General features: G+C 35.5%; 1 protein-coding gene across 3 annotated transcripts in view; it reads right to left on the bottom strand.

Moving 5' to 3' along the window:
* The window catches only part of LOC150099075 (uncharacterized), a 162297-nt gene that overhangs the window by 80918 nt on the left and 56220 nt on the right, over window positions 1-25159 (bottom strand). For all 3 annotated transcript variants that reach the window (XM_090405059.1, XM_090405060.1, XM_090405058.1), the window contains one exon: window positions 14628-14786. In XM_090405059.1, coding sequence (XP_090261185.1) covers window positions 14628-14786 — 159 coding nt within the window. The remainder of the gene's footprint in view (window positions 1-14627; window positions 14787-25159) is intronic.

A 25159-nucleotide genomic window follows, 5' to 3' on the forward strand; every position in this document is an offset into this window, starting at 1 on the left:
TCCTCGATTAATGCGTTCTTTAAAACAGGCGCATTAATCGAAAACTCACTAATCGAATATAATAACCTATGGGAAAAAGTATAATTCGTTCCACACTTTGTAGAGCTTTGCTTGGCTTTGTGCAAAAAATAGTTGATTCATGCTGAAGGGAAGAAAGAAATGAAGGAAGTATGAATTGGTCACCAACACACAAAATCATGTGTTTTATAGATAAAATTTCCCAACTGTTATACAAGCAAAATAGTTACCACTTTAAAAACTACAGTGATCATAAAAGAGAAGTTAATTTTCCGACATGTAATAATAAACAACTCATCCCAGAAAATGGATTGATTACCCTATTATCGGAATTGATTCTCCTTTTTGTGACATGCGCAGAAGTGTCAAAGGGTCTCGAATCTGTGGGCGTACTATAGCAGACGACATAAATTTTGGCAGTAAAAATTTGGAACATAGTGTACATGGAAGCAGTGTAGTATGCCATTAAAAATAACTTTAAAAATGTTTTAAATCGGTAACTAAATTATTTCATTCTGGTGAGTGATTTTTTAAAATAGTTAGCCATAAAAATGCATAGATAGAAAATTTTTAAAATCTGTAACATTTATTTTTAAGATGTATATAGGCGCACTAATTGAATTTGGGTATCGGAAAAAAATGACACACTAATCGAAAATGCACTAATCGGGGGTGCATTAATCGAGGGATTATTGTATAAGCAAATTAGACAAGCAAATAGGAAAAGGATGATTTTAATTATGGCAAAAAAATTGGAATGACAAGATAGCAACCAGAAGTAAAGAAAACAACAGAGGGACAACTGCCTCAGACAATATGCAAGGGAGCATGCAAGGATTGACAGTCTTGGATTTGATCAACTCATCACAGGATGTCATTATAAATGAGGTGTCAAATCTCCCTCCAGTTGGTGAGTGACCACAAAGTGATTAACTAGGTGTTTACCAGCGATGTGGATTTGGGTGAGGGAAGGGAATATATGGAACTACAAGGCTGGTAATTATGAGAAGCTCAGGAGCCATCTTGCAGCTGTAACATGAAATGAGAAGTTGGTAGAAAGGAAATCAATTGATGCTTAGATGTTATTCAAGAACTATCTGGTAGAAGTAATGTCTAAATGTATTCCAAGGGTCAGAAGGTTAAATAACGTAGATATGAAATGAATGAATGAAGAGATTAAACATACAATACAGAGAAAGAAGACATTATTAAGACAATATGAGTGGTAATAATTCCATGAGACATACAAAGAGCAGGCAAGGAGGATATCAACTCAGTTGATAAGGGTAGCAAAAGTGCTGTATGAGCAGCACTTAGTTAATGAATCAAAAAAACGGAGTTCTTTTGACAAGTAGCCAACAAAAAAAAAAAAAAAAGGAATGTTTTTTTATGGTAGGATGACACTGATTGGAGAAAATAGTATAAGAACAAATTGTGCAAAAGATATAGTTGAGGTATTTAATGATAAAGCCTTTCATCCTTGTGACTGTGACATCATGAGGAATTTGAGAGCAGTAGATGAAGAAGAGAGACTGACTGCAAGTGAGCAAGGTGTATATGGGATACTGAGCAACCTTGATATTAATAAGGATGTGGGACATGATATATCACCACATATTTTGAAGGAATGTGCCATGGAGTTGACATCTGCCTTAGCATATTTGTTTATTATGAGTCGTATACTGAGTCAAGTTCCAAAGGCGTGGAAGGAAGACAAGACTGTACCACTTCATAAGGAAGATGACAGAACTCAAGCATCAAATTATAGGCTAATCTGTGTATTAGGTGTTGTGGTCAGGTTAAAGTGTTGGCTGGGCAAGTGAGAACCAGATTCTAGAATTGAGTTGGCAACAATAGTATTTGATGGACAGCATGATTTGCTAAAGGGAGGTCATGTTTTATAACCTATTTACTTAATACAATAAGGTGACAGCTGCAATGGATGAGGCGATGGATACATAGTAGTATATGTAGATTTTGCAAAGGCTTTTGATAGATTACCATATAGTAAGTTGATAGTCAAACTAGAGCAGATGGGTGTTGGATATTAGGCTAGTGCATTAGATTGGAGACTGGCTATCTGACAAGTATCAACAAGTTGTGTACAGGGAAGAAATATCTCAGAAGAAGAAAGTCACTAGTTGTGTGCCTCAGGGGTCCACTGTAGGACCATTGGTGTTTAACCTGTATGATAATGATATTATGGAAGATCTGAATATGGATATTCAGTCATTTCCAAATGATGCAAAGTGTGGAAGAACTAAGAGGAGTAGAGTAGATGTTGTGGCCTTGCGAGAAGACTTGAATAGACTGAGTGAATGGGCATAGGAATGGAGATACCAGTTCAATGTTGCAAAATGTAAGGTTTTAAAATTTGACAAACAAAGATGGTATGTAGAATTTATGCTTTTGGGGATATATTGTTGGAGGTGTAAGAAATAAGAGATCTTAGGGTGATGGTGTATAAGGATCTAAAATTTAGAGGACAGAATGCTAAAATTGTGGACAACACAATGAAATTTGCAATGATGCAGAGGACACTGACTTGTGGAAGTAAGGAGATTCAGGTTCCATTGTATAAGGCCTTGATTAGCCCACATATGGACTACTGTGCACAAATTTGGTCACCTGGTTATTACAAAAGGATGAAAAGATATTGGAAAGGGTCTAAAGATGATTGACTAAGGTAGTTCCTGGTCTCTTTAATGTTAAGCATGAAGAAAGGTTGAGAAGATGCAATTTATAGACTCTAGTGTAGGGATGCCCAGACCGCGGCCCTCCGTTGATTTTCTGGCGGCCCACCTCACCGTGTATTATTTTTACACGATAGGCAATTTTTAAAAATGGTACATGTGCAAAGCAAAGTAGCTGTGACGTCACGATTGCCTGTCTACTTACGATAATCGGTTAGCAATAATGTTAACAAATTTTATAATTCATCTATTTGTCATATGAGTATTTTGTTTTCGTAGTGCGGTTGCTACAATTTATTATCAACCCTAGGAAACGGTAAAAAATAAATTCTAAAATGGATAAAGCAAGGCCAAGTAGGAAACGCAAACTACAGGATGAAAAAGGGTAATTTCAGGATAGCTGGACCGAAAAATATGGTTTTGTGCAGTCGTTTAATAATATCGTGTGCTTGATTTGCAAAAGTGCTGTAGCCATACCAAAAGAATACAATATAAGGAGACACTATGAAAGTCTGCATTCTAAAATCATTTTCAAATCTACCCGAAGAACTACGTAAAGAAAAGATTTCATTTTTGAAACGAGAATTGACAGGTCTGCAAGTGATGTTTACAAAACCTATTCAAGATTCAGAAATTGCAACAGAAATAAGTTTTGAAATATCTCGTCTTATAGCAAAAAATGGTGCCGACCATTTACAAATGGAGATTTCGTTAAAGATTGCCTTGAGATAGCTGCTAAAAAAATTTGTCCTGAATCAGCCAAAAATGTTGAGAAAATTCAGTTAAACAGGATGACTGTGCAAAGAAGAATTACTGCAATGTCAGAAAATATAAAGGACCAATTAACATGTTATTCAAAGAAATGTGCCTATTTTTCATTACCTATTGATGAATCAACTGACATTACTTCCACAGCCCAGTTGTTAATATTTGCACGTGGAATAACGCAAGAGTTTGAGGTAAGTGAGGAGCTGACAATGAACTAAGAATGAGTTCATTGTCAGATCAAACGAAAGGTAATGACATGTTCACTGGGCTTTTGGAACAGTGTTCCAAAATTGATTTAGATTTGACAAAATTATCAGGTATCATGACTGACGGAGCTCCTTCCAAGGAGCTAATTCTGGATTGGTAACATTATTGAAACAGCATGACGATGAGTTGATACAATTCCACTGTACATCAGGAGAGCTTGTGCTCTAAGAAACTTGGATTTGAACATGTCGTGAAAGCTGTGGTTTCAACGATTAATTTTATAAAATCCCATGGTCTTAATCACTGACAATTTAAAAATTTCTTGAAGACATCGAAAGTGAATATGGTGACTTAATTTTTTACACAGAAGTGAGGTGACTAAGTTGTGGACAAACACTGGAGCGGTTCCTAAATTTAATTGATGAAATTGAAATCTTCATGACTGAAAAAAACAAAAACATCCCCGACATAAAAAATCCAGATTGGTTATGTGACTTAGTCTTTCTGGTTGACATTACTAATCATTTAAATACGTGACTTCAGGGCAAAGATCAATTGGTTACTCAACTTTACAGCCACATTTTGTCTTTTCAGTGCAAGTTAAATCTATTTCAAATCCAACTGAAGTCAGGGAATTACATCCATTTTCCTAATTATAAGAAAGTTTCTGAAAAGTTCAATGTCAACTTCAAAACTGTGTATGTTGAAAAGATTGATAACTTGATATCAGCCTTCAAGGATCGGTTTTCTGATTTTAAAAAAGTGAAACTGTTGCTAGATTTATTTAGCAATCCTTTTGCCATTTGGCCCGAAAATGCACCTGAATCAGCACAGCTTGAACTCATCGACATTCAAAACGATCAGAGCCTGCGAAATAAATTTAACGAAGGCAATTTATTAAACTTCTATCGTTGTGTCGATAAAAACAATTATAAATGGTTGCTAGATAATGTATTAAAATGTGCAAGCCTCTTTGACTCAACATATATTTGTGAACAAACTTTTTCAGTCATGAATATTAACAAATCTAAAAAATAGGAACCGCTTGACTGATGAAAATTTAGAACCAATTTTCGAGTTTTGTAGTTGGCTACTACAAAACTCGAACCAAATATCAAAACAATCGTCAAATCAATGCAATGTCACGCATCAAATTAAATTTACTTACTTTTTATTACTTTTCTTGTAACAATTATGATAGGTATAAATAAAATAAACAATACATGGTAGATAAATTTCAAGTTTTTTTTGGCAGCCCTCCCATAAGTAACAGTGGAACTATGCGACCCTCAGCCTTAACAAGTTTGTGCATCCCTGCTCTACTGGATAGGAGGAAGAAAGGGTGATATGATGAAGATATGGAAGTTGGCATGGGGTTGTTATAGGATTAACATTGAAGAGGTTTTTCATAAAATGGTGGGAGATGGAAGGTAGAGCAAGAAGTCATCCCTGGAAGATATATAAAAAAGGTGAGCAAGGGAGTGAGCAGATTTTTTTCTTTTTGTATGGAGAGTTGTGAATGATTGGAATGCATTGTCTGAAAGCATGGTGACTGTAGAGAATTTAAATGTATTTAAGACACATGATGATGAACTATGTATATGACAAAGGGACCACCCCAAGAAATGAGTCCTTGGATGATGATGATGATGATGATGATAATAATAAATTGCCCTAGCATCCCACAATACAAAAGCACACTTCCTTTCAGACATGCATATTACTATGCATTAAGAGAAGGGTCATAACCGATCAGTTTCAATCTTTAATGAGCTCTCATCAGTGGGTACAACTTCCATGATAGGCCCTAACAGACTTTTCTAACAACTTTACTACTACTCCAGAGGCTAAGTGGCTAATTATTTGCTCTACCTGTTCTGCAATCTCTTTTGCAATAGAAGTAACTTCATTTTTTTTCATTACGCTGAGACTTAATTAAACAACTCAGTCAAAGGGATTAACAATTTTCCTGCATATTTTGTTAACATATGTTGTTATCTAACCGTATTACCATATTTGCATGGTTTTGCAATATCATTAGCATTCCACAGTTAATCTGTCACTATTCTCTCATCAGATGCTATTTTCACCTGGATGATGTACCATAACAAATGATCTCTCAATAATTCAGCTCTTCTGAATTATTTCTTCTGCTGCCATCCTTTACTAACTCGAGTTATTCTTCCACACTTGTTCTTCCTTTTATTTTTGCCTCCTTTATGACTTTCTTCTAGATTAAATGTTTGCTGCTCATGAAAGTATGTCATATTTCTCCAAATATCCCCTCCACGATTTCTCTTTATGCAACTCATTATTCATAACTCTACTAAATGAATTCTTCTTCTTAACTCATGCAATAGTGTCTAACAAAACACTCCTTCACTCTTTCTTCAAACATTCCACAATGTTTTCCATGCTTCAAGCTACCTTTAAGTTGATCATACACTGTATATGCCTTATTAACCAAAAATTCCATATGTCTGGCCACATTCCTGATCAGGGCCAAATGGTAATGCTCTTTCTCTCTAAATTAAACAAAGTGACCACATTTTTGTGGGTGTATCCTCTCTATTAACAAATTCAACATTTTTAAATCCTCAGCATATCTCTTAATAATATCCTCTCAAAAGTAACAATCTATTATTAACTCTATAAATTCCTTTTTCTTCATCACATGAGCCTTTTCCACTTTAAATTGCTTTCATTGTGATTTCTTTGGGCAATTGATATTGAGAGAAGAAAGTTAAAATATTTTGGACACATTGAAAGGATGGAAGGAGGACTTCTCAGAACAGTAATAGAAGGTAAAGTTCCTGGAAAAAGAGGAAGGGGAAGACCGTCAATGAGATGGATGGATGGTGTGTGTGTGGAGTGACTGATCTTCAGAGAGCTGAAGCTGCCAGAAAAGCATACAACAGGAGTACATGGCGAGGCCTGGTGTGGCATATCACCGAGCATCACAGTGACTATATGGCATCTGTGGATGTCCAGCGAACATGTGATGTGATTTTTTTGGGCAACTGAGCTAATCTATACATTTCCTTTTCCTCTGCAGGACAATAACAGCTCAACTATATATTTTGTCCTGTTTGACTACTCTATACCAAATAGTCTTAAATCTACTGCTGCTCAGGTCAATAATGTTCTTCATTCTGTTTCTCTCTCTCTCGTCTATTTCCATGGATATTGTCCTCCTCCTCGCTGATGACAATTTTTGATCAAGTCTCAATGACCAATATAACAAACTCCATATCATTTCTGATACATGTAGCAGCAATAAATAAGTATAATGTAATAAATGAATTGAAAAGAACTTTCATCTTATGAAAGCCATCATAGTCACTGAATCAATTCACAATATTAATATTTTCAAACTGTATATAACTGCTGAACATCAGTAAGATAAAAAATGTGTGTGATATTTAGCATAAAGTCTAGTTTTTGATACTATTGCTGGTTTTAAAATTACAGTTTCCTTTCAATGGTTAGAGATATCTACTTTGAATAACTCAAAGCAAATACAAATAAAATCATAATCAACATAGTTTCAGATTTGTTGTAAACAACATCAGCATAAAATAAAAATTAGATGAAATTTTCCTAAGGTGGAGACTTGTCATGTCAGGGCCGCCCCTAGGAATTTTTCCGCCCCGTGCAGTAGCATATTTTGCTGCACCTTCTCCCTTATTTTTTGTATAGTTTATGCCTACTTTTGCTGCCACAAAAAAACTTGCTGCACCGTGCAAATGCACGTCTTGCACCATCAGTAGAGCTGGCCCTGTTTCATGTCTGCTGCCATGGCAGCACCTCCCTGTGATATGGCTGTTGCGTTGGCTAGGCAGCAGTACATTAAGGTTGGTATGGAGTGGATGATGGATAAACAGCTAATAGACATCAAAGAGTAGCATTTTTACCTGTTTACTTTATTAATTATTGATATAGGGAATTTTTATTTTTGAGGGGGGGGGGGATATTCAATTATCTTCTAATATTGCAAAACTGGGGGAGAGACAATAGATAATTTAAATAGACTAACAGTAGGGACTAAGGATAATGGTTACAAGTTTAATGTGGCATAATATAAGGTTATGCACTTTGGAATGAAAAGATAAAAAGCTTTGTAAATATTATAATGACGGAAATGGATTGTAGGAAACTGATAAGGCTAGGGATTTAGAAATTACGATGGGATATGGATTTCAGGAGTATATTGCAAAAGTGAACAAAAAAGCTGAAAGGATTGCTTAGATAGTGACAGACAAAAAAAAAGATGGAGAATATAATAAAAACACATAACTGAAGGGATTTTATAAAGTAAATGCTAAAGAAATTTAAATTTACATGAATGGAAAGAGAGAGAGAGAACAAAAAATCATTCCTAGACGGCATGTGCTTGTTTTAAGATATATTAGAAAACAATAATGAAGGACAATGCTACATTTAGTTGGTATATTCGAATTACTCGAAGGTGTAAATAAGTGAACCATTATTAATAAGTCATGCAAGAATGGGAAATGTAATGGAAAGAATAAGTGTGAGTAGAAATACTTTCATTAATGGCAAACGAATTATTAATAATTAACATTTGTGATATGTGTGTCCTATAAGTGAGCCTCTGTAGCTCAGTCAGCATAGATGAAGCCCTTTGGTCGGAAAGACCTGGGTTCGATTCCAGTCAGTGACTTGAGGAACCTTTATCCGGCCTCTTTCAATGAAAAGTTAGTTAGATAAAAAACCCTCTCGGTCTGATAAAAACTTAGGTTTTTCATCCCTCAACACAGACAAACTGACCAGTAGAACATACGCAATTTACAGACAATACTTAGAGACATAGGGGTAACCACTTTATGCTTGTATTATGGTTGGGAAGTCCAAGGATACCTGGAAGGCCATGGGCACTTAAGTGCCTGTAAAAGCCAGTGATGGATGAATGTGTTGTATAACTTGCTGGGTAGAGTGAATAGCATGTGATCCTATAAAGTCTAGACATGCATAAGTGAATTTATGATGGCATAATTAAACAAAAAACTTATGAGGAGAGGGAAAGAAATTTGTTTGCAAAGTATAAATAACTAACCAATAATAAACAGCTACTATATACATTTAGTGGGGTGCAAAGTCCAACTCTACTTCCCCGGGGGTGTTGGGAATCCTAACCATTATCGGACTTGCACCCAACACTACTAACAGAGCTCTGGCGAACACTTCAGAACCCTGGTGAGGAGAGTGTATATGCGACCACAGCAAAGATGCCACTACAGCAACAACAGAAATGGTCCCAAGTCATGTGCAGCCCACACTCACCTTTCTACGGTGGAAGTAAGGCACCGAATGAGTCCAGGGGTGCTAAGAATCTCGCGGATGAAAACAGGCCGCCTCTTAAATCTATGAAAATGGCAGTCAGTATCCTCAATACTCGAACTTTGGTAAGAAACTACAAAATAGATTTATTAATCAAAGGACCAACTAATATCGACTTTGATATCCTGCTAGTGAATGAAACAAAAAGATTGAAAAAACTGACAGCAAGATGGTACAATGGCTCACAGATACTCCTCAGAGCATCCTCAAACAATGGCAAACAAGGCAGAGTGGGCTTCATTGTTAAATCTAAGTTCACCAAGTCAATCCTTTCTTGTAACATCATATCTGAAACGATAGGTGCACTCCTAATTAGAATAGAGAACAATATAACAATAAAATTAATATCCTAAAATTAATATAATGCTCCAACATCTGTAGCTGATAATCAAGAAATAGAAAAGTTTTACATGAATCTTCAATAGGCATTAAATTACAGGTCAACATACACATTTGTTGGTGGTGACTTTAATGCCAAAATAGGATGTGGAAAAGAAAACGAAAAGTTTATTGGTCCAAATGGCCTGGGAGAAAGAAACAGAACAGGAGAGAGGTTAGCTGAATTTGCTGCAGCTGAAAAACTTTTTATCATGAACGCTTTTTCCAACAAACGCCCAGGTTGTTGAAAGAAGATGGACTTGGCAATCACCGAATGGAGATACAAAAAATGAAATTGACTACATTTTAACAGACTATAAAAAAACTGGTACAAAATGTCGGTACAATAGACGAAACATACTTCGACATAGATTCCGAACACAGATTCCTCAGAGCCATTATAAGAATAGACCACAAAAAAGAACAACATATCAGAAAAACATCAAACCACAAAAGACACTACCAAAAGTTCAGGAGAGTACATAGAAGAGACTGAATGGACTATTAAGAACTGTTACATAAATAATGACTATATCATCATCAACATCAAATTCCTGCCATCTACCCTCAAGGGGAGTACAGGATATGATAGTACTACATGAAAAATTTACATCATTACTAACTTCCTATCTACAATTTTTCTCCAAATCAGTCTGTTACTTGTCAAGACTCCAACATTATCAGATCTTATATTTATATCGTCTAAGGCACTTTGTACCGTATCAATCCACCTATATCTTGGTCATCCTCTGGGTCGTTTTCCTGCCAACTTGGAAGAGAACACTTGTTTTGCTAATCTTTCCTCTCCCATTCTATTTAAGTGACCATACCATCTGAGATTAGCTCTGCTAACGCATTCTGGATGCTGACAATGTCAAGTTCTTTCCTAATACCCTTGTTTTTAATATGATATTAAAATTGATGCCATCTGTTCACGCCTATAATCTTTCTCAGGACTCTCATATCTGCGGTCTCTAGTCTTTGGTGAAGTGTTTTACTTCTGACCCAGCTCTTAGATCCATAAGTTAAAACTGGTTTGAACACTGTCTTCTATACAACTAATTTAGTGTTCCGACTAATTTCTCTCTTATTCCATATGAATTTATTCAATTGACTTCCTACCATACCAGCTTTGTTGATTCTGTTGTCTATTTCCATATTTACTTTACCATCTTCAGTAAAAATCGTGCCTAAGTAGCTGAAATGTTTTACTTGTTCCACAGGTTCTCCATTCACAAGACAGTTGACATTTTCAATGATTCTGCCTATTTTCATTGTCTTTGTCTTTTTATTGCTGACCTTCTTACCATATCTATTACAACAGTTATTCAATTTAGTCCGGGAATCTTGTAGACTTGTAGCGGATTTATTCCGAAGTATAACATCGTCTGCATAAAGCAAAGAGCTGACATTAACATCTTCTGCATAAAGCAAAGAGCTGACATTACATCTCCAATTTTGATATCATGCTTAATACCACTTTCCTTCATAATGTGATCCATATAGATAATGAATAACAGAGGGGATAATGTACATCCTTGTCTCACACCAGATTTAACATTAAACCATTTTCCTGTACTTCCTTCAATTCTAACTGCACTTACAACTCAAATAAAGACTAAGTATTGATCGATATAATGCTTCATTGACACCACCATATAACTGTAGCGTATTGAATAGCTTCTCTCTTGGCACCGTGCCATATGCCTTTTCCAAATCGACAAAACTTAAATGCAGATCTTTGTTATATTCCCATGCTTTCTCGACTATTTGTCGTAAAGTGAAGATCTGTTCCTGACAGCCTCTATTAGGCCTGAATCCAGCTTTTCTTCCACAATTCTTCGCAACCGTTTCTCAAGTATACTTGCATATATCTTACCTGGAACATTCAGTAGGGATAAACCTCTGTAATTCTCAGATTCAGTTTTATTTCCCTTTTTATATATGGGTACTATGAGAGCTCTACTCCAATCATCGGGAATTCGTCCCCCTGTCCAGGCTTTCTGAACTATGCAATGCAGCCACTGTGAGACTTTTATACCACCATACTTCTGTATTTCTGGTCGAATATCATCTACTCCTGCTGACTTTCCACATTTCAAGCCTTTGATGGCTTTTTCTACTTCAAGTATGGATATGTATTCCTGACTGCATGCCTGTTGAGTGTTTTTTACCTGCTGTCATCACAGCTTGTTTCATTTAGCAGTTTTTCTAAGTAATTACTCCATACTTCAAGGATATCTTTTTCTCCCATTTTCATGTCACCTTTATCATCTCTAACTCCTTTTACAGCACTCTTTCCTCCATTTCTAAGCTTCTTCAACAACCTCCAGAATATTTTGCCACCTTCTTGATATTAATTTTCTATATTCTTGCCAAAGTCCTCCCATGACTTTTCTTTAGCTAGTTTTACACAGTGTTTAGCATTCTTGCATTTGTCTCTGTATTCTCTAAGAGCACAAGCTGACTTATTTCCCAGGAACTTTTGATATGCTCTCTTCTTTTCCTTCGCTGCCTCTTTAACTACCTGTGTCCACCATGTAGTTCTAATTTTTCTATCCTTGCAGACAACTTCACCACATGCCTCTCTAGCTGAATCAATCAGGGCTTTCTTCAAGGCATGCCACTGAATCTCCAAGGTTTGATTCCTGATCTCAAACTCTTTCATTTTTTCTTCAATAATCTTTGTGTATTTTAGTCTACAGTTCACATCTGAGAGCTGCTCAACTTTTATTCGCTTTAAAACTTGCTTACATGTTACTGATGACTATATTGACTTTATTAATAAATTCAATGAGTGCAAGAAAAATTCAGAAATTCCTGTAAAACAAAAGAAAAGAGAACAACTCTTACCTCAAACTATAGAACTACTGAAAAAGAGAAGGGAACTGAAGAAATCTGAAGAAAATTTTCTAGAATACAAAATCATCTGTAAGTTACGAAGGAAAAGAATTCCAGAAGGCTACAAAGCTTTCAGGATACAAAAACTAAGAGAAGCAGTGCAGGCAAAAACCAGCCTGAAAAAAATAGAGAAAGACTTAAATTTTAAACAGTCAATTCCATCTGCTTTACAGGATCAAAATGAAGAAAAACATACTAATAGAAAAAAGATGGAAGGAATTGTGCAGAATTTTTATAATGATCTTTATGCAACTAAGTGCCAAGTTTCAGAACCTATCATTCCAAAACCAAACAATATACAAGATGTACTTCTAGAAGAAATAGAACATGCCCTTAAGAAAATGAGTAAAGGGCTCACGACTTGATCATGTTAAGGCTGAAGAAATCCAACAGGTAGTCAAATTATTTTCAAAGCTTTGGCTGCCAGATTCATGTGGTATTTCAAAGAAAGAGATTCCAGAGAAATAAAAGACCTCGAAAACCATACTTCTATTCAAAAAAGGGAACAAGGAAGACATAAAAACTATCACCCAATCTGTCTACTCTTTCACACATATAAAATCATGAACAGAGTAATACTGAACAGAATCCAAAACACTCTCAAAGACAACTCTAGTAGAGAGCAGGCAGGATTCAGAAGAGGCTTCTCCACAACAGATCATATCCAGGTCATTTCACAATTAACAGAAAAATGCAGGACTAATCTTGCCAATCTTTTCTCTCTCATTCTGTTTAAGTGACCATACCACCTGAGATTAGCTCTGCTAACGCATTCCGGGATGCTGACAATATCCAGTTCTTTCCTAATAGCTTTGTTGATTCTGTTATCTATTTCCATATTTAATTTACCAGCTTCACTAAAAATTGTGCCTAAGTAGCTGAAATGTTTTACTTCTATAGGTTTCTCCATTCACTATGCAGTTGATATTTTCATTGTCTTTGTCTTGTTATTGCTGATTTTCATAACAAATTTATTAACAGTTACTCAATTCAGTCAGGAATTTTGCAGACTTGTACTGGATTTATTTAAAAGTATAACATCATCTGCATAAAGCAAAGAGCTGGGATTGACATCTCCCATTTTGATACCAGGTTTAATACCCTTTCCATCATAATGTGATCCATATAGATAATGAATAAGAGAGGGGGATAATGTACATCCTTGTCTCACACCAGATTTAACATTAAACCACCTTGTTGTACTTCCTTCAATTCTAACTGCTGACTTAAAACTCAAGTAAAGACTGGGTATTACTTGATATAATGCCCCACTGACACTATATGACTGCAGCGTTTCGAATAGCTTCTCTCTTGGCACCTTATCATATGCCTTTTCCAGATCTACAAAACTTAAATACAGATCTTTGTTATATTCCCTTGATTTCTCAACTGTCTGTGGTAAAGTGAAAATCTGATCCTGACAGCCTCTATTTGGCTGAATCCAGTTTGTTCTTCACCAAGCTTCTCTTTCATAATCCTTCTCAACTGATTCTCAAGTATACTTGCATATATCTTACCAGGACACTCAGTAATGAAATGCCTCTGTAATTCTCACATTCAGTTTTATTTCCCTTTTTATATATGGGTATTATGAGAGCTCTACTCCAATCATCGGGAATTCATCCCTCTGTCCAGGACTTCTGAACTATGTAGTGCAGCCACTGTAAGACTTTTATATCTCCATACTTGAGCATTTCTGGTCGAATATTATCTACTTCTGCTGCCTTTCCACATTTCGGGCTTTTGATGGCTTTTTCTACTTCAAGTATGGATATGTATTCCTGACTGCATGCCTGGTCAGTGTTTTTTACCACTGTGCCGTCATCACTGCTTGTTTCATTTAGCAAATTTTTTGAAGTAATTCTTCCATACTTCAAGGATATCTTTTTTTCCTGTTTTCATGTCACCTTTATCATCTCTAATTCCTTTTACAGCACTCTTTCCTCCATTCCTAAGCTTCTTCAACAACCTGCAGAATATTTTGCCACCTTCTTGATATTTATTTTCTGTGTTCCTGCCAAAGTCCTTCCATGACTTGTTTAGCTTACTTACATTTGTCTCTGTATTCTCTAAGAGCATTATTCAAATACTGAACTCTAATTCTATTTATTACCTCTCCCCATGCAGGAATCAAGATGGTCAAAGTCACATCCTTACTATTATCAATCCAGAGTTTTTCAGTGAATATTATTTGTAATATATGCTAAAATACATATTTTTTTATTCAATTAATTCATAAAAATATACTGAACTATGAAGTAACAATTGTGATGTAGTGACAAATGTAAAAATTTCTTGTACCTTTTCATCTAATCCTTCATCTAATAATTCAAAGTCATGCAACAAAAGACTGTGTTCAAACAGCTCATTTTCTACTTCAGCAATTCCCTCTTCTCCACCTTCTTCATCAATTAGACCTGCTGGAAAGCTTATTTCTGATCGCAGATCATCTTCTGATAACTAAAAAAAAAACAACAATGATAAATTGATGTTAACTTTTTTTATCAGCAACTTGAAAAAAAATTAAAAATAAATAAACCAATACAACTCATCTTTCAAACCATTTTCGCTCCTAAACAACTGCAAAATCCATTATGGGCTATAGTATGGCTTGTTTCTACAAATGGGACTCTGGCAAGGAGAATATTGCTATCTTAAAAGTATTCCTTCCCTAGATGGATGCAAAGCCAACTAGACCTCTAGGGTGGATTTCTTTCATCACCCAGTGAAACAACCCCATCCTACGTATTTGCCACTTCCTACACGTAACAGGTGGAGGCTTCAATGTTCATGCTCTCTACACCATGATTACTTATATGTGGAGCCAGTACCTCTTCCATTTGAGGGTAAAGCAGTGAAATGGTCTCTGCAGACTAGACAACAAGTATTACGTGGGACCAAATTACGAGGGTAAAGCAGTTAATACGTCAGGAGGTTTCCTGATCAAGCAAATAATCCTACTGATGCTTACTTTGTCAGGTTGTACCTGGAGTGAGTCTGAGGATAACATCTTGCAGGGTGCACTGCCTGAAGACTTGGAGTCTGGATACTTCCGGTGTAGGAGTGATAACAACAAGTCTTTCACCCTGATATATGCACCTGCTATATAAATTTTTCTGATATTTTGTTCACTAACATGACAATAAAAAACTATAGAAACAATGTAGTAAAAAAAAACTAAAATAATAATAATATCAAAAACTCAGAAAATATTTTTTAAAAATCTATCAAAAAAAGGTGCAAAACTGCAAAAAAACAACAAAAATCTACACTCAAAAAATCAAACAAAGGATCAAAATTCCATGTAAAAAAATACAACTTTCAGACTGACTTCACTAGCATCTGAGGTCTCAATTCTAATAAAAATTATGTGCACCACTACCTACAAACATCCAAACCTAATATGTTATTCATTACCTGATTCTCTTCCATCAAGACAGGTTGAGTACTTCATGAGTCCATCTTCTCCGCTCTTCTCTTAATAAAGTCTTTCTTGAAAGATCTTGAAGGCTGTTGATCTTAGCAGCTTTCTTAATATTAGTGATCCAGCTTATCCTTGGTGGTTTTCTGTCCCTGTAGGACAACGTAAGGTAATCTCTGTTGATTTATACTTAATCTCAAATTAATATCCTCTGGAACTGCATCTCACTTCAACTTTTATCATCACATCATGCATGATGCCTTTTATAAAAAAAGGGTGGGACATGCACATTAGTCTGATCTGATGCCCCTAATCAGACCTGGAATCCCTTTTATATAATCTGATTTAGCTCAAGATTTCTTTACTTCACTTTGTTGCCATCATTTGCTGTCTCTACTACTCTCCTATCTCTGAAAGTTGATTATTTATCAACTATGATCTAGTTACCCTAACAGTGAGAATCTTACTTGATGATTTCAATGTCCAAAATTTAGACTGGCTTCCCATCTCTAACTTCACAAACCAATCTGAAAGAGAAGCTGAACTATTTACTTGCTGTCAATTTAACACAAACTGTTCACCAACCCACAAGAATTCCAGATGATCCTTTTACAAATGCAAATGATTAATCTTAACATTTGAAATAAGAATTTGAATTATCTTTTTTTTTTTTTACTTTATTTTTACATTCTAACATTTTAGCTACTATGCTCCATTGCCTGTGAGTTTTTTTTTTTTAAAAAAAAGATAAGCCTTATAAACTCAAGGGGCTTACAAGCTTCTCTAGAGGAAGCTTTTACAAATGTCCATGCCCATGGAACCACAAACTGTTTGTTAAAGAGTAGGTATGCTATCCGTTTGGCCAACCTGATCAATAATTTTGTTGCAGTAATTCTAAATAACATCATATTGTTGACCAGAGAGCAATAATATTATGGTATTGAGATACTCATCACCTAAGTGTTTTTATATTAAATACTTTATGTAATTTATGTGCATAGTAGTTGATTTCTCCTGTCTATATTCATGTCAGAGGAATAAAATTGAGATTTTTGTAGTTACAGAATGTCATATCATGTGATAATTATCAGCAGATGGAACTGTATATGGAAAGAAATTGGTGGTGCAAACAGTTCAAATATTATGTTTTAACCATTCAGTTCACAAGTGTTTATATACTTTTGGAATGGTAAAGGAATCCTTCTGGTCAATTAACAGCCAGTAAATGGAAATATCAAAGCTGAATCATATCATAACGTGACGGTGGTACACAAATGTTGTGTGCTGCCATCCAAAAGAAACATGTACTTGCAATGTAAATTACTTCTAAATTTTTTAAATGATGAAGCACCTCTCATTCTGTGCAAATGGAGTTAGAGGTGCTTCCACTACAGTTGTAGCTCCTACTTCTGCCGATTGTTTTCTGTCATCTCTTTCAGACCATAAATTAAAGAGATGCCAAGAAATTATATTCTCGGTTTCATCCTTTATCCAAGTGTAAACAAACAAGTTTGCGCATGAAGTCACTTCACAACTGGGTTACTTGTATACAGAGGCTAATAACTTCACATCAATTGCCTTAGTATCCCATTATGCAATGCACATATCCTTACAGACATGTATAATGCTATGCATTATGGGAAGGGTCACTACCCAGAGAGGTTTCGACTTTTATCGAGATCTCATCAGTGGGAGCCAATCCTAGAAGTGATACCAACATTGAAGTAATGCAGAAGTCATATTTCCATATACAAGTAGCCAAAAAGTGTCACACCTTATTTCTGAAATACTCTGGATCAGAGACAGATGTTGAAAGTTTATTCACTTGGTTATACTATAAATGAAAGATCACATGAAATTATATTCTCGGTTTCATCCTTTATCCAAGCGTAAACAAACAAAGTTTCCGCATGAAGTCACTTCACAACTGGGTTACTTGTAGTCAGCTAAGTACAGGAAGAAGGTATGATGTTAAATAAGGTGTGAGACAAGAGTGTTGATTATCTCCACTGTTATGTATTTCAATTCAATAATCCTGCTATATAAATAACCCAGTCATGAAGTGACTTCATATGCAGACTTTGTTTACTTACACTTGGATAAAGGATGAAACCGAGAATATAATTTCTAGGCATCTTCAATTTATAGTATAACCAAGTGAAAAAAAAACTTTCAACATCTATCTCTAATACAGAGTATTTTAGAAATACTCATCACCTAAGTGCGATGAGTATACAATAGGCAAAAGGTGTCCCACCTTTTGGCTACTTGTATATGGAAATATGACTTTTGCATTGCTTCAACCTTGGTATTACTTCTGGGTCTGGGTAGTGACCCTTCTCATAATGCATAACATTATGCATGTCCATAGGGATACGTGCATTGCATTATGGGATACTAAGGCTATTGATGTGAAGTCATTAGCCTCTGTATACAAGTAACCCAGTAATGAAGTGACTTTATGCACAAACTTGTTTGCGTACACTTAGATAAAGAATGAAACTGACAATATAATTTCTTGGCATCTTTAATTTATAATATAACCAAGCCATAAAAACTTTCAACTCTTTCAGACCAGTGGTAGGTAGCTCAGCTCTTTCAAGCACTCTCTACACTTCACTCCTTTGCAGCATCTAACCACTCTCTTCTAGGTTGTCCTTTTCTGTTAATGGTATTTGTTCTACAGAACATGAAAGCATTGAATCCTGCTGTCATCTGTCTTGCAGATGTGTCCAAAAAAGTTCAGATGTATTCTTATTATTTTCTACATTAGATTCTTTTTCCAATTTACTTTTCTGTGGAGTTCTTCATTGGAGGGATGCAAAATTTACATCCTTCCATTTCATAGAACTTTTTTTATAATACTTTCTTCCAAATGCCAATATTCATTTTACTGAGTCTTTGACCATTATCAGTATCTAACATCCATAGAGAGCAATCTAGTACTCTCAGCTTTGTATCAATGCTCACTGTTTTACTGTTTCACATCTTATGCACCTGCAAGCTTACTTTCACTTTTGTTATCCAAGTTCTTACCTCCTTTTCAGTCTAAATTGCATATCATGTTGCTCCCTAGGTATGTTCCTTACTCCATCGAGCTCATATTTGTTGATCTTTATTTGCTTGTTGATCCTCTTATCCACCAAACAGTTTTAGTTGATTCAATGCTCATTATCACTTAACATCTCTTTCCTTCACTTAACTATAGTACTATACTTTTTCATTCTTCTTTATCTTCTTCAATAATGACTGTGTCACCTGCAAATCTTATGTCATTAATTTTTGTAATTTGAATTGAAATTCCACTTATATTTCAATTTATAACATTTATTGTTCTTTACAAAATCAGGATAAAGATGCTCGGGGATATCTCTCATTGTTCAGAAGAGACTCCTTCTTTTTCCACTATTTCTCATAGCAACTTTTACACTATTTTTGATATTCTGTAATAGATATATCAGATTCCTGTCCACTCCATAAGATTCAAGTATGGCACACTGTCACCTTCTGATCTTTGCTATTAAACGTTTTCTGAAAGTCAACAATCAGGCATGTACCTTCATATTTTTACAAGCTTTCTCCGAGTAATGTCAACATTAATATTTGATGCACTATACTCCTGTCTCAACTAAATTCTGCTAGCTCACCTTTCTGTTAATATCATCATAAGCATATGACTTGGTAAGGCAGGTGTTCTGTAATATTCTGCACTCCATTTTGCTTCCTTTTATTATTGAATGAATATTAAATTGATCTTGGGTATTCTTTTGGTGCTTTCCCTTCATTCCAAACAATGTTACACAGCTAGTGTAGCTCATCTATCATTATTTCACCACCTCACTTCAAGCATATCTCGGGTGACCTCATGTTCCTAGAGCTTTGATGGTTCTTCTGATGCTTTACTTCCCTTGTAACCTCTTCCCTCTATATCCATCTCTGTGTGTATGTGCTTGATAGTCATATTTCCTTCATCTTTTTTTTTTTTTTTGAACCTCCAAATCTCCATGCGTCTTATGTAACTGTTCATCTCGCCCTCCCATCCCATTTGTGTTCAAGATTTCACCCTTTTTTCCTCCTTTATATTTCTCTGCTGCAGGCTGCATTTCTCGTTGATGTTTCTAATCATCTTGTATACTTCTGTTGTTCTGTATTCATGTTAGTATTCACTCATATCTTTGCACTATTCCTCTAATCACCTTGCCTTGTTCTTTCCAACCACTACTTTGTTACATTTTGCTCCATACCATTTTTCCACTTTCAGTGAAATATCTCTTTTAATGCTCACTGGATTCTCTGTTTCTAGGACCATTTCTTCCATTCCTATTTTTTTTTTTTTTTTTTAAACTGCAGATACTACTTTGTTATTCTTATTGCGTTTTAGGTCTTGTGTACTCTATTGTGTGAGGTTAATATATATATATATACACACACACACGAGGATGGTCTGAATAGTTCTCAGCCTAACAATGAAAAAACAAATTTATAATTTCAAAATAATTTTTATTTTTCACCATAATCTCCCTTAAGACTAATACATTTATTCCAGCACCATTATCCCATCCCTGCAGTGGTTCTCAGTAAGATCTGCAAAATACCCCTCTACAGCTGCAATCACCTCTTGATTCAAATAAAAATGCTGACCAGCAAGGAAGAGTTTTAGTTTTGGGAAGAGACAGAAGTTAGAGGAAGCCAAATCTGAGGAATAGGGTGGAAGTTCCAACAATTCATAGTGCAGATCCCTTAATTTTCCCATTGCCAAAACACCTTTGTGGGCAGATGCATTGTCCTGATGAAAGATGATTTTTTTCTTCTGCAAACCGAGTCTTTTCTCATAAATTTTTTCGTCTAGTCTGGTTAAAAGATTGGAATAATAATCCCCGGTTATTGTTTTATCCTTTTCAAGATAATTAATAAACAAAATGCCTTTAGCATCCCAAAACACAGATACAATGACCTTTCCTGCTGATGGAACCGACTTTGTCTTCTTTGGGACTGAACAACCGGCTTCTGTCCACTGTTTTAACTGCTCTTTGGATTCTGGTGTGTAATGGTGAATCCAAGTCTCATCCATAGTAATAAATCAACGCATAAAATCAGTTTTATTCTTGTTAAAACACTACAAGCACTGTTCAGAGATTTTCATGCGAGTACCTTTTTTGATCTGCTGTGAGCAAGCGCAGCATCCATCATGTGCAAAGCTTTTTCATTTGCAATCCTTCACGCAAAATATATCCTACATGTCCTTTTGAAATGCCTATGGTCTCAGCAATTTCATGTACTTTGATTTACCAGTCATCCAATATATTGTGCACTTGATCAACAATTTCTGGTGTTATTACACTTTTTGGCCATACCTTCAAGGCTGGTATGGCCAAGAATTAGTTAAACTCAGCAGCTCATTTCTTAATTGTCAAAAACGAAGGAGAAAAGTGCCCATAAACTTTTATGGGCACTTCAAATGAATTTCTTTTGGCATTAAATCTTTTACAAAGAATTTTATAACCGCACGATACTCAATTTTATCCATTTCAAGGGATAGATACAACATTTTTGCTTCAGAAGCTTTATAAAACAAACCTTGATAGAATGACTTGCAATTTTACATGAATGCTTATGACAGATGTACCAACATAGAAAAAAAAAATCTTGCCGATAGTGTTGCAATCTATGGTTGAGGCCGAGAACTTTTCAGACCATCCTCATATATATATATATATATATATATACATTCTCTCAATTCTTCCACAAGTACCTTCATGTGTATTCTATTGTTATTATCTGACACCTCCAGGGAGTGTAAGGACTCATTGAGGGCTCTTACAACTCCATCTCCACCATTCAATCACCAACTAACCGCAATTACACCAACACCATCTACCACAACTAGTATTTCCACAGACAATCACAAACATCCATGCCCACGGCGAGATTCAAACCTGCAGTCTTTTGGCTGGAGAGCAGATAAGCTATCTGCTTGGCAACGAGGCCGGCACTTTCTCTGATCTTTGACTTTGAAACCACACCTTCTCGTGTCATTTGGGTTTCAAATTAATATTAGTAATCAACTATTAGTATGCACATTCTTTGTTTTTTCATCAGGTTATCTTCATGTCCACTTTCTGCATACTTTTTGCTGGGAATTTTGTACTGCAAATTACTTGTCATACTTCAAAGCAAACTCAAGCATCGATATCTGCTCATTACTCTTTCCAATTCCTCATTTTGATTTGTGACTATGACATTCCAATACTATCCGATGATCAGTATGTTTATCTTTGGTATTGATTTTGAAACTGCTTCTCAGTTGTTACAGAATAACTATTTCTTCAGTTATATCTGAAATGGGTGAATAGTGGGTGAATCAACAGAAAAAATAGATTATGACAATACCTCTGACATAACTCCATTAGAAATCTTTGAAATAGAAAAAAAATTAAAACAAATGAAAAAAAAAAATAGAGCTTCTGGGGAAAATTGGTTTAATAACAGAAATGATTAAAGAAGGTGAGGATATTCTAAAACAAAAATTTTCTCCAAAAAAGGGAGAAATACCCCAAATACGGAATACTGCAAACATTATTTCATTGCATAAAAAAGGAAGTAAATTAAAACTAGAAAACTACACGCCTATCAGTTTGTTATCCCACATTTATAAGCTTTTCACTAGAATTATAAGCAATAGAGTAGAAACAAGACTTGATTCAATACAGCCTTCTGAACAAGCTGGTTTCAGAAAAAACTTCAGTACAATAGATCATATTCAATCAATAAGCCTGCTTATTGAAAAATGGATACAATGTTCTTCTTCATATGGCCTTCATAGATTTTTAAAAAGCTTTTGATTACATAAAAACACCCTCAATAATAGAAACTCTTAGAGATTATGGCATTGAAAAACAATTTATTAACATAATAAAATATAAAAGGGGTGCTTAAGGGTCAAAGCTGTATAACTGAGAGGAGACCTTCACATAGCCTTTAAAGGAATGCGGAGAACCGACCAGGGCTTCTGACCAAATGCCCAATCCTCCGGCTGGGGGGTCGCCTGGTTAAACAAGGCCCCCATTGTTTTCGCCATGGAACCGGACGAACAGCGAAAAGTCAGCTACTGGAACAAATCTGAAAGCACACCCCAACTCAACATCATCAGAGTTAAAGATCAGTACTATCAACCTAAAAAGCCTGAATGGAGCTAGCTGAGGAATTAGATAAGTACCAGATCGACATAATAGGGGTGACTGAAACAAAAAAGACAAAAACTGGTGAGATCTTTCTGAGCAATAAATACAAAATACTATATTCAGGCAATGACAATCAAGGAAAAGAAGGAGTAGCCATAGTATTCAACATAAAATACGAGGCTAATCTTCATAAATGGCAGGCAGTCTTAAGTAGAGTAATGTGGGCAAATATGAGAATGGGGAACTGGACAATGAGACTTATTTGTGCCTATGGTCCCACAGAAGGTTCTACTAAGGTAGAAGTGGAGGGATTTTTTGAGGTTTAGAAAAAGCAACTGACACAATGAAAAAGGAAAAGTTGGTCCTTCTTGGGGATCTAAATAGCAGAGTAGGAACTGATTGTGAGACATACAAAAATATTTTGGGAAAATTTAGAGAAAAGAGCAAGGTTAATGATAATGGCAAATATCTGTTGGGTTTCTGCTCAGGACATGGACTGGTTATTACTAACACCATGTTTCAACATAAAAATGTGCACAAATTCACATGGAGAGAAGAGGCAAGGAATAAGTAAAGTCTAATTGACAATGTTATTGTTGATAGTGATGTTTTCTCCCTGGTGCAGGACACCAGCGTGTACAGAGGATTTGAAATTGGAAGTGATCGCTATTTAGTCTTGAGCAGAATAAAATTGAATTTCATATTGAAAAGAATAACATGTAAGAAAGTTTTAAAGCGAATAAAAGTTGAGCAGCTCTCAGATGTGAACTGTAGATTAAAATACACAAAGATTATTGAAGAAAAAATAAAAGAGTTTGAGAACAGGAATCAAACCTTGGAGATTCAGTGGCATGCCTTGAAGAAAGCCCTGATTGATTCAGTTAGAGAGGCATGTGGTGAAGTTGTCTGCAAAGATAGAAAAATTAGAACTCCATGGTGGACACAGAAAGTTAAAGAGGCAGTGAAGGAAAAGAAGAGAGCATATCAAAAGTTCCTGGGAAATAAGTCAGCTTGTGCTCTTAGAGAATACAGAGACAAATGCAAGAATGCTAAACACTGTGTAAAACTAGCTAAAGAAAAGTCATGGGAGGACTTTGGCAAGAATATAGAAAATTAATATCAAGAAGGTGGCAAAATATTCTGGAGGTTGTTGAAGAAGCTTAGAAATGGAGGAAAGAGTGCTGTAAAAGGAGTTAGAGATGATAAAGGTGACATGAAAATGGGAGAAAAAGATATCCTTGAAGTATGGAGTAATTACTTAGAAAAACTGCTAAATGAAACAAGCTGTGATGACAGCAGGTAAAAAACACTCAACAGGCATGCAGTCAGGAATACATATCCATACTTGAAGTAGAAAAAGCCATCAAAGGCTTGAAATGTGGAAAGTCAGCAGGAGTAGATGATATTCGACCAGAAATACAGAAGTATGGTGGTATAAAAGTCTTACAGTGGCTGCATTGCATAGTTCAGAAAGCCTGGACAGGGGGATGAATTCCCGATGATTGGAGTAGAACTCTCATAGTACCCATATATAAAAAGGGAAATAAAACTGAATCTGAGAATTACAGAGGTTTATCCCTACTGAGTGTTCCTGGTAAGATATATGCAAGTATACTTGAGAAACGGTTGAGAAGAATTGTGGAAGAAAAGCTAGATTCAGGCCAAATAGAGGCTGTCAGGAACAGATCTTCACTTTATGACAAATAGTCGAGAAAGCATGGGAATATAACAAAGATCTGTATTTAAGTTTTGTCGATTTGGAAAAGGCATATGACACGGTGCCAAGAGAGAAGCTATTCAATATGCTACAGTTATATGGTGTCAATGGAGCATTATATCAATCAATACTTAGTCTTTATTTGAGTTGTAAGTCAGCAGTTAGAATTGAAGGAAATAAAGGAAAATGGTTTAATGTTAAATCTGGTGTGAGACAAAGATGTACATTATCCCCTCTGTTATTCATTATCTATATGGATCACATTATGAAGGAAAGTGGTATTAAACATGATATCAAAATTGGAGATGTTATTGTCAGCTCTTTGCTTTATGCAGACGATGTTATACTTCGGAATAAATCCGCTACAAGTCTGCAAGATTCCCAGACTAAATTGAATAACTGTCGTAATAGATATGGTAAGAAGGTCAGCAATAAAAAGACAAAGAAAATGAAAATAGGCAGAATCATTGAAAATGTCAAATGTGTTGTGAATGGAGAACTTGTGAAACAAGTG

The sequence above is a fragment of the Typopeltis vanoorti genome, chromosome 15, assembly GCF_054136105.1.
Source record: "Typopeltis vanoorti isolate ZY-2024b chromosome 15, IOZ_Tvanoo_1.0, whole genome shotgun sequence".
In the NCBI taxonomy this organism is placed as follows: Eukaryota; Metazoa; Arthropoda; class Arachnida; order Uropygi; family Thelyphonidae; genus Typopeltis; species Typopeltis vanoorti.